Raw genomic sequence first — 12926 nt, forward strand, 5'->3', positions numbered from 1 at the left:
CATGCCGCAAGTGTTAGTTATTGACAAGAAATTCATCAGTCATCATTGAATCATAGGAATTCTATCAGAGACTGCATCACTAGCTTCTATAATAGATGAATACATGAGATAGCTCTTTCAAGATCTAGGGTGTCAGCACTCATGGCACATATGAAGCACTAATGACTAGCAACAATCCCATGTTCTCTCTAACAATCTCCAATGAAATATATATCTCTGCTGTTTCAGTTCAATATGTAAATAGTCCAAGACTTCTTTTATGAACTATATTAAAAGCAGCTCCAATAGATACAGATTGCAAACAGATACGCATATAGGCGTAAATGAATTGCAAGCTATTATCAAGAACTGGCATCATTTACCAGATGGACTAATAGATGTGATGCTCGAAGTCTGCAACAAAACATATAAATCAAATTGAAATATATGCTTGCATACCGTGATTATATCAGAGATGCCACGAACTCCTTGTCGAAGAATATCATCCGCCAAATTAAAAGCTTCTGTGACTGGGGTTGACTGCGAAACTGCTGTCAACAATTTATCATTTGGAATTACAATTAAGGTGTCAACATTATTTCTCAAGGCAGCAATTCCCTCCTGTGCTTGTACTGCTCGCCTACGACCTTCAAAAGAAAAAGGAGTTGTGACAATTCCAACAGTCAATATGCCAAGAGACTTTGCTACTCCTGCAATGACAGGTGCGCCTCCAGTGCCAGTGCCACCACCCATGCCAGCCTGTTAATTGCCCAACAGATGTAAATAGTAAATACGTCACTAGAAGAGTATATAGTTATCCCAAACAGAAACATATTTCCTGGAATACTTCTGGTATAAAACTCTTAAAAATGATATGTAGAAATATTCTGAATATTGAATTCTTATATTTGAAGCACCAAAATATTCCCAGATGAGCTATTTAGTATAAATATTAAATATTGTAATATTTATATTGCCCAACAGATATCAATATTTCACTACAAAAATGTATAGATATCCCAAACAGGCTTTGTCAACTGCACCTAAGCTTTCAAAGGGGAAGATTTACAGCTATATAAGCAAAGCACCAATATCCAAAATCAAAAGAGCAACTCCCACCCACATGCACCCGGGGAAGTACAAAATATTGGCCTATCTTAAGAACAGCTGCATAGTAGAACCCATAATGTTAATTTTAGGTATGTTCTACGCTGAGAGCAAATTTACTTCAATTGTCCATATTAGCTCAAATATCAATTCCAGATTAGCAATCACATTTAGCATGATAGTAAAATGCAGATAGAACATAAACATAAATCGCAGAAGACAAACCAAGACAAGAGGACACAAGATGTGGCGCCAGCCAGGGACAAACCCCAATGTGGGGAAACCCTTGATCAATTCTTCTTATGTTCTTCAATAGTTCAGTAGAGAGAGAAATAGTACATATACATTAGAAGTCAACATTTTGACTTGACAAAATAAGAGCAGAGATCTTCACTATGAAGATAGCACATGAGGTAGCTGATCTGAACTCAGGTGAAGGCATACTGCTTCAACTAATCCTTCAAAGTGACTCCATCACCATGCTGCACCTATCACTGTGCTGCACCTCATCATCATGCTGCACCTGACACTGTGCTGCACCCAATCACTATGTTGCATCCTTCATGCTGCACCACTGTCATATGCTGCACCATTCATCATGCTGCACTATGTTGCACCACTGTCACTGTCATATGCTGCACCATTCATCATGCTGCACTATGCTGCACCACTGTCACTGTGCACTATGCTGCACTATGTTGCACCACTGTCAATGTGCACTATGCTGCACCATTCATCACCACGCTGCACTTAACATAATGCATCCAATATGCTGCAACCAATTACACTGAATGCATACCAGCCTTAGCTACTTGCTATGGCTTGCAGCCATAGTAGCAGACTCCTTCAACAGGTCCAAACAGACAGCTTTTCCTTCAGTCCTCTAATATAGAGACAGCTGCTCCTAATTCGAGCCCTAGAACAGCAGTCTTTAACACTACTGCTGCTCGGCTTCTTTGCCTATTTGAGACAGAAAATTGGGGCTCCTATAAGCCTGAGATTAGGGTCTCTTCTAGGCCTCCTTACTGTGACTTAGGGCAGCGTATGTATAGAAGGCTTGTCCTAGCTGAGTATAAATATTCTTGATAATTAAGGACAGCGTTCAAACTTCTCCATGACAGCGTAGAGGGCTTCTTTCCCATAACAGCATAGAGGACATCTCTTATGACAGCGTTAGAACCCTTGCTCCATGACTGCGTTAGGAGGCTTCTTCATTAAGCAACATTAAGGCTTTATTAGGGCAGCATTAGAAGCCTATCTTCATGACTGTGTTAGGCTTCTTCCATGACTGCGTTAGAGTCTAGGACATCCTCTAGGGCAGCGTATTAGGTTCCATGACATCCTTCCATGACAGCGTATTATATTCTTCCATGACTGCTTGCAAGACTCCTCCTTTGACTGCGTTAAGGACTTGCTTCATTAACTGAAAAGTAGGGCAGCGTAGGATCTACAAGAAGACCCTTTTTCTTCCACGGCTAGGGCACTTCATGGCAGTGTATATCCTAGAGCACTCCCTCTAGATTTCTTCTTCATCAGACCCAAAACAGAATGAAGAGAGATCACAAAAGTGTGTGTGGCAAATGACTTAAAGTCCTCTTCTATTTATACTAAAACGTGGAGGATAAGTGGGGGCAATTTGGTTGCTGGCCGACCTTGACGAATTGTCCCATAACACAAATAAATTCATATCTCCATGAATACATGTCGGAATCAGATGATCTTTAGATCAATCCTACACCTCTCGACTAGAGGAATCCAAGAAAAATATCAACTGCCATGAATAAGAAGACTCACATGGAGTTTGGCCCTAGTTGCCAATTTTAACACTCCTTCTCAACTAGGGAGAACTCCATCTGCCAGACTGTATTATCTCTACCATCAGTGCCCTGCACTGCTTTGCTCTGTTGAACTATGAAGAAGAAGAAGTGGTCGAGAATGTCTCATACCACTCTTACTGATCCAAAATTAGTCCCAAATAAAGAGAGTGTATCATACCACTCTTACTAATCCAAAATCAGTTCCAAGAGAAAGTGAGTTATATCACTCTTACTGACCCAAAGTCAATCCCAATTGATCCCAAATCAATATCATCCTAACATAGGGAGTACAGTAGTAACATGATGCGTCCATCGGTACTACTATGGTCCCTATCTTCATTTCCCTACTCATTGGGCAGATGAGAGGTACTTCCCATGAGTCCCAGACTGCATGGGTCAGATGTCTCAACAGGAGAAGGATGAACCACTCTTCCTGCCTACATGTCGCCAGGGGTACCCCAGGGGAAGGTTGAACCACTCACCCTGTACAAAACAAATCACTAGGGGAAAGCTGAACCATTCACCCTATGACTGTGTCTCAGCAGGAGAAGGATGAGCCACTCATCCTGCTTACATAGCAGACCACTAGGGGAAGGTTGAACCACTCACTCTATGGTTGCTCATCGCTCCAAGATGTACCCCCAAGCCCCCCGAAGCTCCTAGAGCTCAATGTCCATATCATACAGGACACTTAGGAGAGAGTCTCTCCACGACTCCTAGGCGTTCTCGGAAAGTCAAGAATTTGACCTTTCCCAGTGGCTTCGACAAAATATCGGCGACTTGCACATCAATGCCAATGCGATGGAGCCTTCTTGCTCCTCGATGTACCATAGCCCAGATAAAGTGATACCTGATGTCTATATGGTTGGAGCGATCATAGAACGCGGGATTCCTCAACAATCAAATCCCCCTCTGGTTGTCACAGAAAATCACGGTGGTATCCAACACGTGTCCAAACTGCTCACTGAAGAACTTCCTCAACCAGGCACCTTCACACAAGGTCATACTCGTAACTATGTATTCTGTCCCAGTGGTGCTCAAAGCAACTGACTTCTGCTTCCTGCTCATCCAGGATATTAAAGCAGAACCCAAAGAGAATCAGCACCCAGAAGTGCTCTTGCGATCCTCCACACTACCTGCCTAATCAGCATCAGAATAATCATGCAGTTTCACATTTCCAGCAGTGTATCTCAATCCATGAGAGATTGTGACCTAAAGATATCTCAAATGATTCTTGGCACCATTCCAGTGAGGCTCAACCATATATAAGCTCAACATGCTAACTGCAAAACATATATCCGGACGAGAGTTCAACAAGAACATCAATGTTAGTATGAGTTTATGAAACTCAGAGCCATTTCCCAAATCAGGTCTAGCATCACTACCGCATAACTTCTTAAAGTTAGGCTTCATCGAGGTAGTCACGAGCTTGCAATTCACCATTCCAAATCCGGAATCCAACTCCCTCTCACTTTTGTAAATGAGAGGATCTGCACCTGTTAGAAAGAGGTTGTCCTCATAAGGTGCCAATATGAGAGGTCTATCATCCACAACTTTCAAGCAATGGTTTGGATCGACTTCACTCCTAGTGAATCTTAGCTTCATCAGATAGTTGTTTCTCCTTTCATACCAAGCCTAAGGTGCTTGCTTCAAGCCATAAAGGGCTTTCTTCCACCTGCATACATGAGATTCCCAATCATGAATCTCAAACCCCTCGGGTTGTTCCAAATCTGTGGACTTGCTACATGAGGGGAATGGTCCCCTTGTAAGTTTTCCTTCGGTACATCTCGAACATGTACCTCCATGCTCTTCCTTGAATTCAGGCATCCCTGTCACCATCCGACTCACATCGGGTAGGGTCTTACAATGAAGATGGGCAAACCTCCGGTGCCATTGAAGAGATGTGTCACACGACATGGTCCCCAATGGACTTCCTACAACTTGATACAAATTGCCAACCATGAACCCAAGAGTAAAAGAATCTTGAAAATTACTTTTTCAAACACACACCTTTCCATCAATGAATGCCACCTTGAAACCTTTGACTTCCATTGCCAAAATGGACACCAGGTTCTTCTTGAGATCAGGTACATAAAGAACTTCTTGTAAATGAATTGTGTTACCCTCATTCAATTGAGGGGTAACATTCCCTACACCCTTTCCGAGATAGGTGGCATTGACTCCAAGTATAATCTCCATGATTGTTTCCTTCTCTATCAAATTAGAGAGAGCTTCCTTCTATCCGATGAAGTGCCTTGAAGCACTACTATCAATAAGCCAGATTCCCAAAGAGTCTGGAGGAGAAGTAGTGGAGAGGGCCAATATAAGATAATACTCCTTTAGCTTATCAGAAACAACATTTGATTCTTCATACCTGGAGTTCCTTGCTTTCTTTGAAGAGTCGACCATTTCCTTGATGACCTGCATTCCTTTTTCCTTTGCCATTGTACCTGTCATTCCTTCAATCATTGAAGATTCCCCTAGAATGATTGTTATCATCATCAAGTGATGTGTCCCTTCTATTCGAACACTCCTTCGCATAATGGCCAAACTTATTGCAAGCAAGGCATCTGCCTTTCCTTCCACCCTTAGATTCGAACTTCCCATTGAAGTTATCTTTAAGTAGGCCATCAAATGCATCCGTTGCGCCACTCTGATAATCTTCTTTGATTCGACTTCACCCTTGGTGAATTTGAAGAGGGATGAGGAACCCATTGAGCCTTTTGTCCTTTCCAACTGTCTTCGGTGATTGCTCTTTCACTCTTGCTTGGGCTTTGTCTTCACCTCAGCACCGATACCATGTTAATTTTACGTATGTTCTATGCTGAGAGCAAATTTACTTCAATTTTCCATATTAGCTCAAATATCAATTCCAGACTAGCAATCACATTTAGCATGATAGTAAAATGCAGATATAACATAAACATAAATCGCAGAAGATAAGAGGACACAAGATGTGGCACCAGCCATGGACAAACCCCAATGTGGGGAACCCTTGATCAATTCTTCTTATGTTCTTCAATAGTTCAGCATGGAGAGAAATAGTACATATACATCAGAAGTCAACATTTTGACTTGACAAAATAAGAGCAGAGATCTTCACTATGAAGATAGCACATGAGGTAGCTGATCTAAACTCAGGTGAAGGCATACTGCTTCAACTGATCCTTCAAAGTGACTCCATCACCATGCTGCACCTATCACTGTGTTGCACCTCATCATCATGCTGCACCCGACACTGTGCTGCACCCAATCATTCTGTTGCATCCTTCATGCTGCACTATGTTGCACCACTGTCATATGCTGCACCATTCATCATGCTGCACTATGCTGCACCACTGTCATTGTGCACTATGCTGCACCATTCATCACCATACTGCACTTAACATAATGCATCCAATATGCTGCAACCAATTACACTGAATGCATACCAGCCTTAGCTGCTTGCTATGGCTTGCAGCCTAACAGAGCAGCTAGGCCATAGTAGCAGACTCCTTCAACAGGTCCAAACAGACAGCTTTTCCTTCAGTCCTCTAATATAGAGACAGCTGCTCCTAATTCATGCCTTAGAACAGCAGTCTTTAACACTGCTGCTGGGCTTCTTTGCCTATCTGAGACAGCGAATTGGGGCTTCTATAAGCCTGAGAATAGGGCCTCTTCTTGGCCTCCTTACTGTGACTTAGGGCAGTGTATGTATAGAAGGCTTGTCCTAGCTGAGTACATATATTCTTGATACTTGAGGACAGCGTTCAAACTTCTCCATGACAGCGTAGAGGGCTTCTTTTCCATGACAGCATAGAGGGCTTCTTTCCCATAACAGCGTAGAGGGCATCTCTTATGACAGCGTTAGAACCCTTGCTCCATGACTGCGTTAGGAGGCTTCTTCATTAAGCAATGTTAAGGCTTTTTTAGGGCAGCATTAGAAGCCTATCTTCATGACTGTGTTAGGCTTCTTCCATGACTGCGTTAGAGTCTAGGACATCCTCTAGGGCAGCGTATTAGGTTCCATGACAGTGTATTATATTATTCCATAACTGCTTGCAAGACTCCTCCTTTGACTGCATTATGGACTTGCTTCATTAACTGAAAAGTACAGCAGCGTAGGATCTACAAGAAGACCCTTTTTATTCCACGGCTAGGGCACTTCATGGTAGCATATATCCTAGAGCACTCCCTCTAGATCTCTTCTTCATCAAACCCAAAACAAAATGAAGAGAGATCACAAGGGTGTGTGTGGCAAATGACTTAAAGTCCTCTTCCATTTATACTAAAACGTGGAGGATAAGTGGGGGCAATTTGGTTGCTGGCCGACCTTGACGAATTGTCCCATAACACAAATAAATTCATATCTCCATGAATACATGTCGGAATCGAATGATCTTTAGATCAATCCTACACCTCTCGACGAGAGGAATCCAAGAAAAATATCAGCTGCCATGAATAAGAAGACCCACAGGGAGTTTGGCCCTAGTTGCCAATTTTAACACATAAAAATTGTCAGATGCCTATGCAAGGCATGGTAACGGATGGAAAGTGAAATGGTACAGGAAATTTAAAGTTTAAACACTCCACATGTATCTGGAAAAGAATGAGGGCTCGTTATAGCTTGTTTGATTCTTTGGGGTATGTGTGTGTGTATGTGTGTGTTAGATTACTCAATCTTTCACATCTAGGAATTAGTTTTACATAAAACTATTCCCATATATAAAAATGCGGCACAAATTAGTAAAATATTGACTAATTTTGAGTGGCATAGAAGATAAACACCACAATATTTTCTCTCTCTCTCTCTCTCTCTCTCAGGAATATGGGCTGATTACCTCTAACCATTCTTCTATTACGGAGTTAAGGAGCCTTCTTTTAGAGTCTGAGTTGTTCAAAATGAATATTGGGATGCCAAGGCCTTTTTGGAGAGATTGGGGGTCGAGTTTTGGTTGGCCACTTTTCCAATATGACTTCCAAGGCCAGTATTCAGTGCTTCATCAGAGATGTCCATTATCCCAGTCCTCAATGCAAGATGGGTGTCCACTAATGTGGAGGATATAGGCATGCATTGGCTCCACATTATGTGGTTTGCTCAGCTTTCTTATAAGCAAAGGGTCTTTCCTTGGTTAGTGATTTATAATTTTATCAAGGGATCCATCCAAGGCTCGATCAGCCAAGGGTGGGCTTTCAGATGGGCTGTGTCCAATTTGTCTTAGTTCGGAGACTATGAAGCATATTTACTGAGAGTGTTCATTTTCCAAACATCGCTGGAGTTATTTTGAAGATCAGTATTCAGCTCTTCCTCCAGGCAAGTTGCATTGGCATAATGCAATATTTGGAGATGGTTGTTCTCTTGTTCATACTGCTTTCTCTGGAGTCTGGAATACGGCATTGTTTGCAGATTTCAAGACTATTCCTCCTCTGGAAAGTCAGGTGTAAGTCTTGTTTGAGAATGAGAATAGCTCATTTTCTGTTTTTTTCTCTGTGGAGTGGGATGAGATATGCCATCAGCTCCTGGCCAAAGGCACTCTACGATCAAATCTGCCCAATCTCTTGATCCTACAGTTGATTCTGATTATGCAATCAGCTCCAGGCCAAGGGCACTCTGTTGATGGAATATGCCCAATCTCTTGATCCTACAGTTCATTCTGATTTCATTTCACCTTTACTTGTTTTATGAAAGAAATTACGATGTCAATTGTATATATCCTTCCACTTTTTGCATTGTTGTTTCTAAATACTTTTCTGTAAATACAAGACATTTCAAAAAAAGGACATATTCTCTATTAGTATTGTCTGAACATACAAAATTGACCATGTTAAGATATTGATCAACAATAAATATCCAAACAATACCAATACATAATACCTGATGACATAGTCCACAGGTGCAAAGCTCCCAAGTCAAGGAGAGAAAATGGGTACCAAATAAGTGTGGAGTTACATCTATTTCCTGAGTCTTACCAACACAAAATTTAAAAACATGAATTGTGAGTTATTCAAAACTATGTCATGTTTTCTACAAAATGGTATCATGACAAACCACATGTTATTATGATAACAAACCAAATGTTAGCAAAGACCTGTGATGCTCATGCTAATTTAATACTATGACTAACATTGCTTGCTTAGAGATGACAACAAAGCTGTTCATGTATAGGGAAATTTTCCACATGGGGGATAGTTAGGTCAACACATTGCGTCTGATTTCTATAATATAACTCAAAATTGAGGAATTTCTCACTTCAAGACATGCACAGAACCTAACAACCTCCAAAATAATGTGGACCAATTCTAACTTCTTATATCTACTAATTCTACTTTTAGTGGGAACACCCTATACTCCATAACAATAGAAGAATCAGAAGCCAGTATTTCCAACATCTCTTGCTCTTTAATTGACTTGGTCATTGTTTTTTATTGTTGATATGCCTTTATTCGATAAACTAACCTGTGCCGGTGGAAATTGAAGAAATCATTTCATCTGCAGATTGAAATTATTTTAATTATCTTATAATTGTAACCAAGAACATAGCTCAAACAGACCTGTCCATTTGCAAAGGCACAAAGAAGAATTGAAAATAAAATCATAAAGAAACTTAGGTTACTTAGCTAATTGCAGTCCAATGAAGGAGGGATACTAAAAACAAAACAAAAAATAAATCAATCTTGAACTATTTGTAGATATTGAACTAGCTCAGTAGCTAGAAAAAATTGTTGATGTTTGTTACATCGAGAAGCCTAATATAGGTTTTGAAATAGGAAAACAAGCATGCCATGCCTAGTTCTTTTATCAATAATATTTGCCAAGTACCATGAAGAGGAACTTAAAAAGCCAAGACTTACCGTCACAAAGACCATATCTGCCCCAGAAACAGCTTCCTCAACTACACTCCTGCTCTCCTTGGCAGCATTCATTCCAATTTCAGGATTTCCCCCTGCACCAAGACCTCTGGTCAATTCTTTCCCAATTTGTAAACGATTCTCAGGAGAAATCGGTGACATTTTCATGGCCTGCACGTCTGTATTGACAATCCAGAACTCCACACCTTTCATTTCACTCTCGATCATCCTATTGACAGCATTAGAACCACCCCCACCAACTCCTATGACCTTAATTTTTGCCTCGTTATTATTGACAGGTGGAGGAAAATCCTCCAATGGGGAAGGCACGTGTTTTGCAATCTCTTTCTTTGAGGAGCTCGTTATATTGCGTCCATCTCCCCTGAGAATTGAAACTTCGGGATGCAAATCCAAGAAGGGATCTTGTCTGCTGGAGTACCCTTGCGATGCCATGATTGATCTTCGAACATGATTACTTCTCTGGGAGTTTCGAAAGTGCTCTGCAAGTTTGGAACCTGATGTCATTTTTAACTGTATAAAACCTGTGGTCCTAGTATGCAACCCATCTTTTATATTCATTGCATGATTTTCCATACATAAACTAGCTGTTGCTATGCCAGGCTCTATGCCACTACCCCATGGTGTCTGACATGAAACAATGGTTCGAGACAATGGCCTTGCTAGTAGATATTGAAGCAATGATGATCCTCCCAGCACAGCTAATGGACTAACGGAATCACAATTTCTTGAAGGGGTAGATAGATGATTACCTTGCAGGGCCGAGTCAGAAAGTTTCTTTCTAGTGCTTGGATGAATGAACCCAGTAGAAGCTTGCAAAGCAGACTCTACTGTTGAAGGCGAAAAAAACTGAATCCCAGCAGCCATTTAATGTGCAACTAACATGGAACCTGGCAAAACTTGCCCTAAACAACAGTTTAAGAATTACACTGCTTGTACTCCACAGCACCAGTCCATCACACTCATCTCTTTCATCTGGATGTAAAGTGCTTGCTTAAAGTTGAACATCTTGACTGACTGATTTAAGTCCAGCAAATATGCATACACCAAACAAAGACCAGCAAATATTACTTCAGTAAAGCAGTAATTGGGAATGTGTGTGAAGTTCTAAAATCTAATACATCCAACAAAAAATCTATATGATATCAACTACATTATTTAGATAAAACAGTTGCAGACCTCAACACAATAAGGACCGCTCTGAGTAAATTCTGAAATTAATTCCGGACTGATTTATTTTCCTATTTCACAAGATTCTGTTAAGGCAATATGTTGAGTTTGAAGAGCCAAATAGCAAAGGCCGTGTATTTAAGACATGTTTTTAAAGCAATACTCTTGATTTTGGACATATTTCTGCAGGTCATTCTGTAATAAAGTAATCTTGATTAACTTCTGCAGATATTTGTGCGACACGACATATTACCTCCCAACTAGCTTTAAGTTTTATTTTTTGGAAAGTGCTTCTTTTTTAACTCAAAGAGAAGCACTGCAGTACAACTGGCCGGAAGCCACTAATGTACCTCCCAACTTGCTTTAAAATTGTACGTTTTGAAAGTACTTTTCAAACTGCAAGAGAAGAATTAGAACTGGCTGGAAAGGTTGCGCAGCACAAGCTCACCCGGCCCTCAAGGGGCACACCACTGAACATAAGCTCTTTCATTTGACTAAGCTGCAACAACCGATAGTGTGCTATTCTGTCAAAATCAGCAAGAACTTGTACCTGGCCCCAATTATTTATATATGTAAAACTGGTGGATAGCCTAACCAGCCAACAAAAGGTTGCGCAGCACAAGCTCACCCGGCCCTCAAGGGGCACACCACTGAACATAAGCTCTTTCATTTGACTAAGCTGCAACAACCGATAGTGTGCTATTCTGTCAAAATCAGCAAGAACTTGTACCTGGCCCCAATTATTTATATATGTAAAACTGGTGGAAGCCTAACCAGCCACTATTTCCAAAACTGAACGACAACCCTATTGGCAACTTTAAAATAATTTATCTGTAATTAATTCAAAATGTGTTGCCCAAACTATCTGTCTAGTTTATGCAAACACATTAGTACGTGCTAAATAGCCCAGATGCAAAAGAAAAAAGTTCCACTAAAAATGACAGTGGGTGGCATTCTTTGAAGTTTAAAGTGTCTTGTGAAAAAGTTCAAGACCTTGTGCTTTGTTTCTCTCTGAGAATTGCTGCAAAACTTAATTCGCTTTGCTTTACATATCTTGATACCTGAAGGCGGGCTGAAGGAAGCGTGAAAGAAATTGGAGCAAATCAAGCAGCATTGTTTTCAGGGTAAACTAGAATTGGAAAACGTCACTAAAAGTAAGCTCCCCTGGTGATTGAGACCACGGTTTTCTACGGCCTGAGACAGCCGATTGCTGGCTTGGAGGAGCATTTTGACTGCCAGCTATGACTTATGTGAACTAAACTTCAGAACTCTTGCATTATTCCAAATTTAAGGAAAATGGCAAAGTTTTGCAAGGCAAAACCCTCAAAGAAAAAACCTTATTGAAAAGATAAAATGAGTACCTTGAAATTGCAGTCCGACTGTAAATAGTCAGCATAAGGGTTTCTACGCAATCACCGCAGGACTCTTCATTAATAGGTCGATGAATCGCTGCAATAAAACATTGATTTCAGTAAAATGGAGAGCTGGTATTCGATGACTGTACTGCTATAGCATTTTGTTTTTTACAGTAATTACTGTGTTTAAATTATATCTGAAATTGGCATATATATGTTGTTCTGCAGGTTGCGTCAAGCCACTCATATGACTCACTAGATGCCTTATCTGCCTTCCTCCTCTTGGTCCAAAGAATTCGGGACATAGTTTCCTCTAATTATGTGGTGATTCTCATGCAGCACAAGTAGCCATGGAATACTGTTTGTAGTAAAGGGTTAAAACAATTTAGTGCTTAATCCCATTCTTTAATGACTTTGTTTGTTAATCCTTGTCTTTAATGCCTTGACTTGATATGTATTAGAGATATATAATTAGAAAAAGGATATATTGTTTGGGTGTATATTTGTGAAATAATAATGGATATAAAATAGATAATATATTTCATTGCAAAATTGGAGAAGCATAAGCATATATGATATAGGTTTATGTTTATGAATGGTAGTTGGATATGAAAGTGAAAATTTTTTGAAAAGTTAAAATGGAATTCAAAAC

The 12926-nt window shown here is 40.4% G+C and overlaps 1 protein-coding gene across 4 annotated transcripts in view; it reads right to left on the bottom strand.

The window, feature by feature from the left end:
- LOC149219487 (cell division protein FtsZ homolog 2-1, chloroplastic-like) overlaps positions 1–12675 on the bottom strand; it is a 161724-nt gene extending 149049 nt beyond the window's left edge. Inside the window, exons 1-4 of one of the 4 annotated variants that reach the window (XM_089384380.1) lie at positions 12531–12675; positions 12281–12368; positions 9735–10766; positions 439–738 (exon numbers count right to left, since the gene is read on the bottom strand). In XM_089384380.1, coding sequence (XP_089240506.1) covers positions 439–738; positions 9735–10616 — 1182 coding nt within the window. In that variant the 5' untranslated portion in view covers positions 10617–10766; positions 12281–12368; positions 12531–12675. The other 3 variants (XM_089384381.1, XM_089384382.1, XR_016249242.1) reach the window with 3 other exon arrangements.
- Between the last annotated feature and the right edge of the window lie 251 nt (positions 12676–12926).

This window comes from Pinus tabuliformis, chromosome Q (genome assembly GCF_031772625.1).
Source record: "Pinus tabuliformis cultivar Carrire ecotype Pingquan chromosome Q, CPIR1, whole genome shotgun sequence".
Classification (NCBI taxonomy): Eukaryota; Viridiplantae; Streptophyta; class Pinopsida; order Pinales; family Pinaceae; genus Pinus; species Pinus tabuliformis.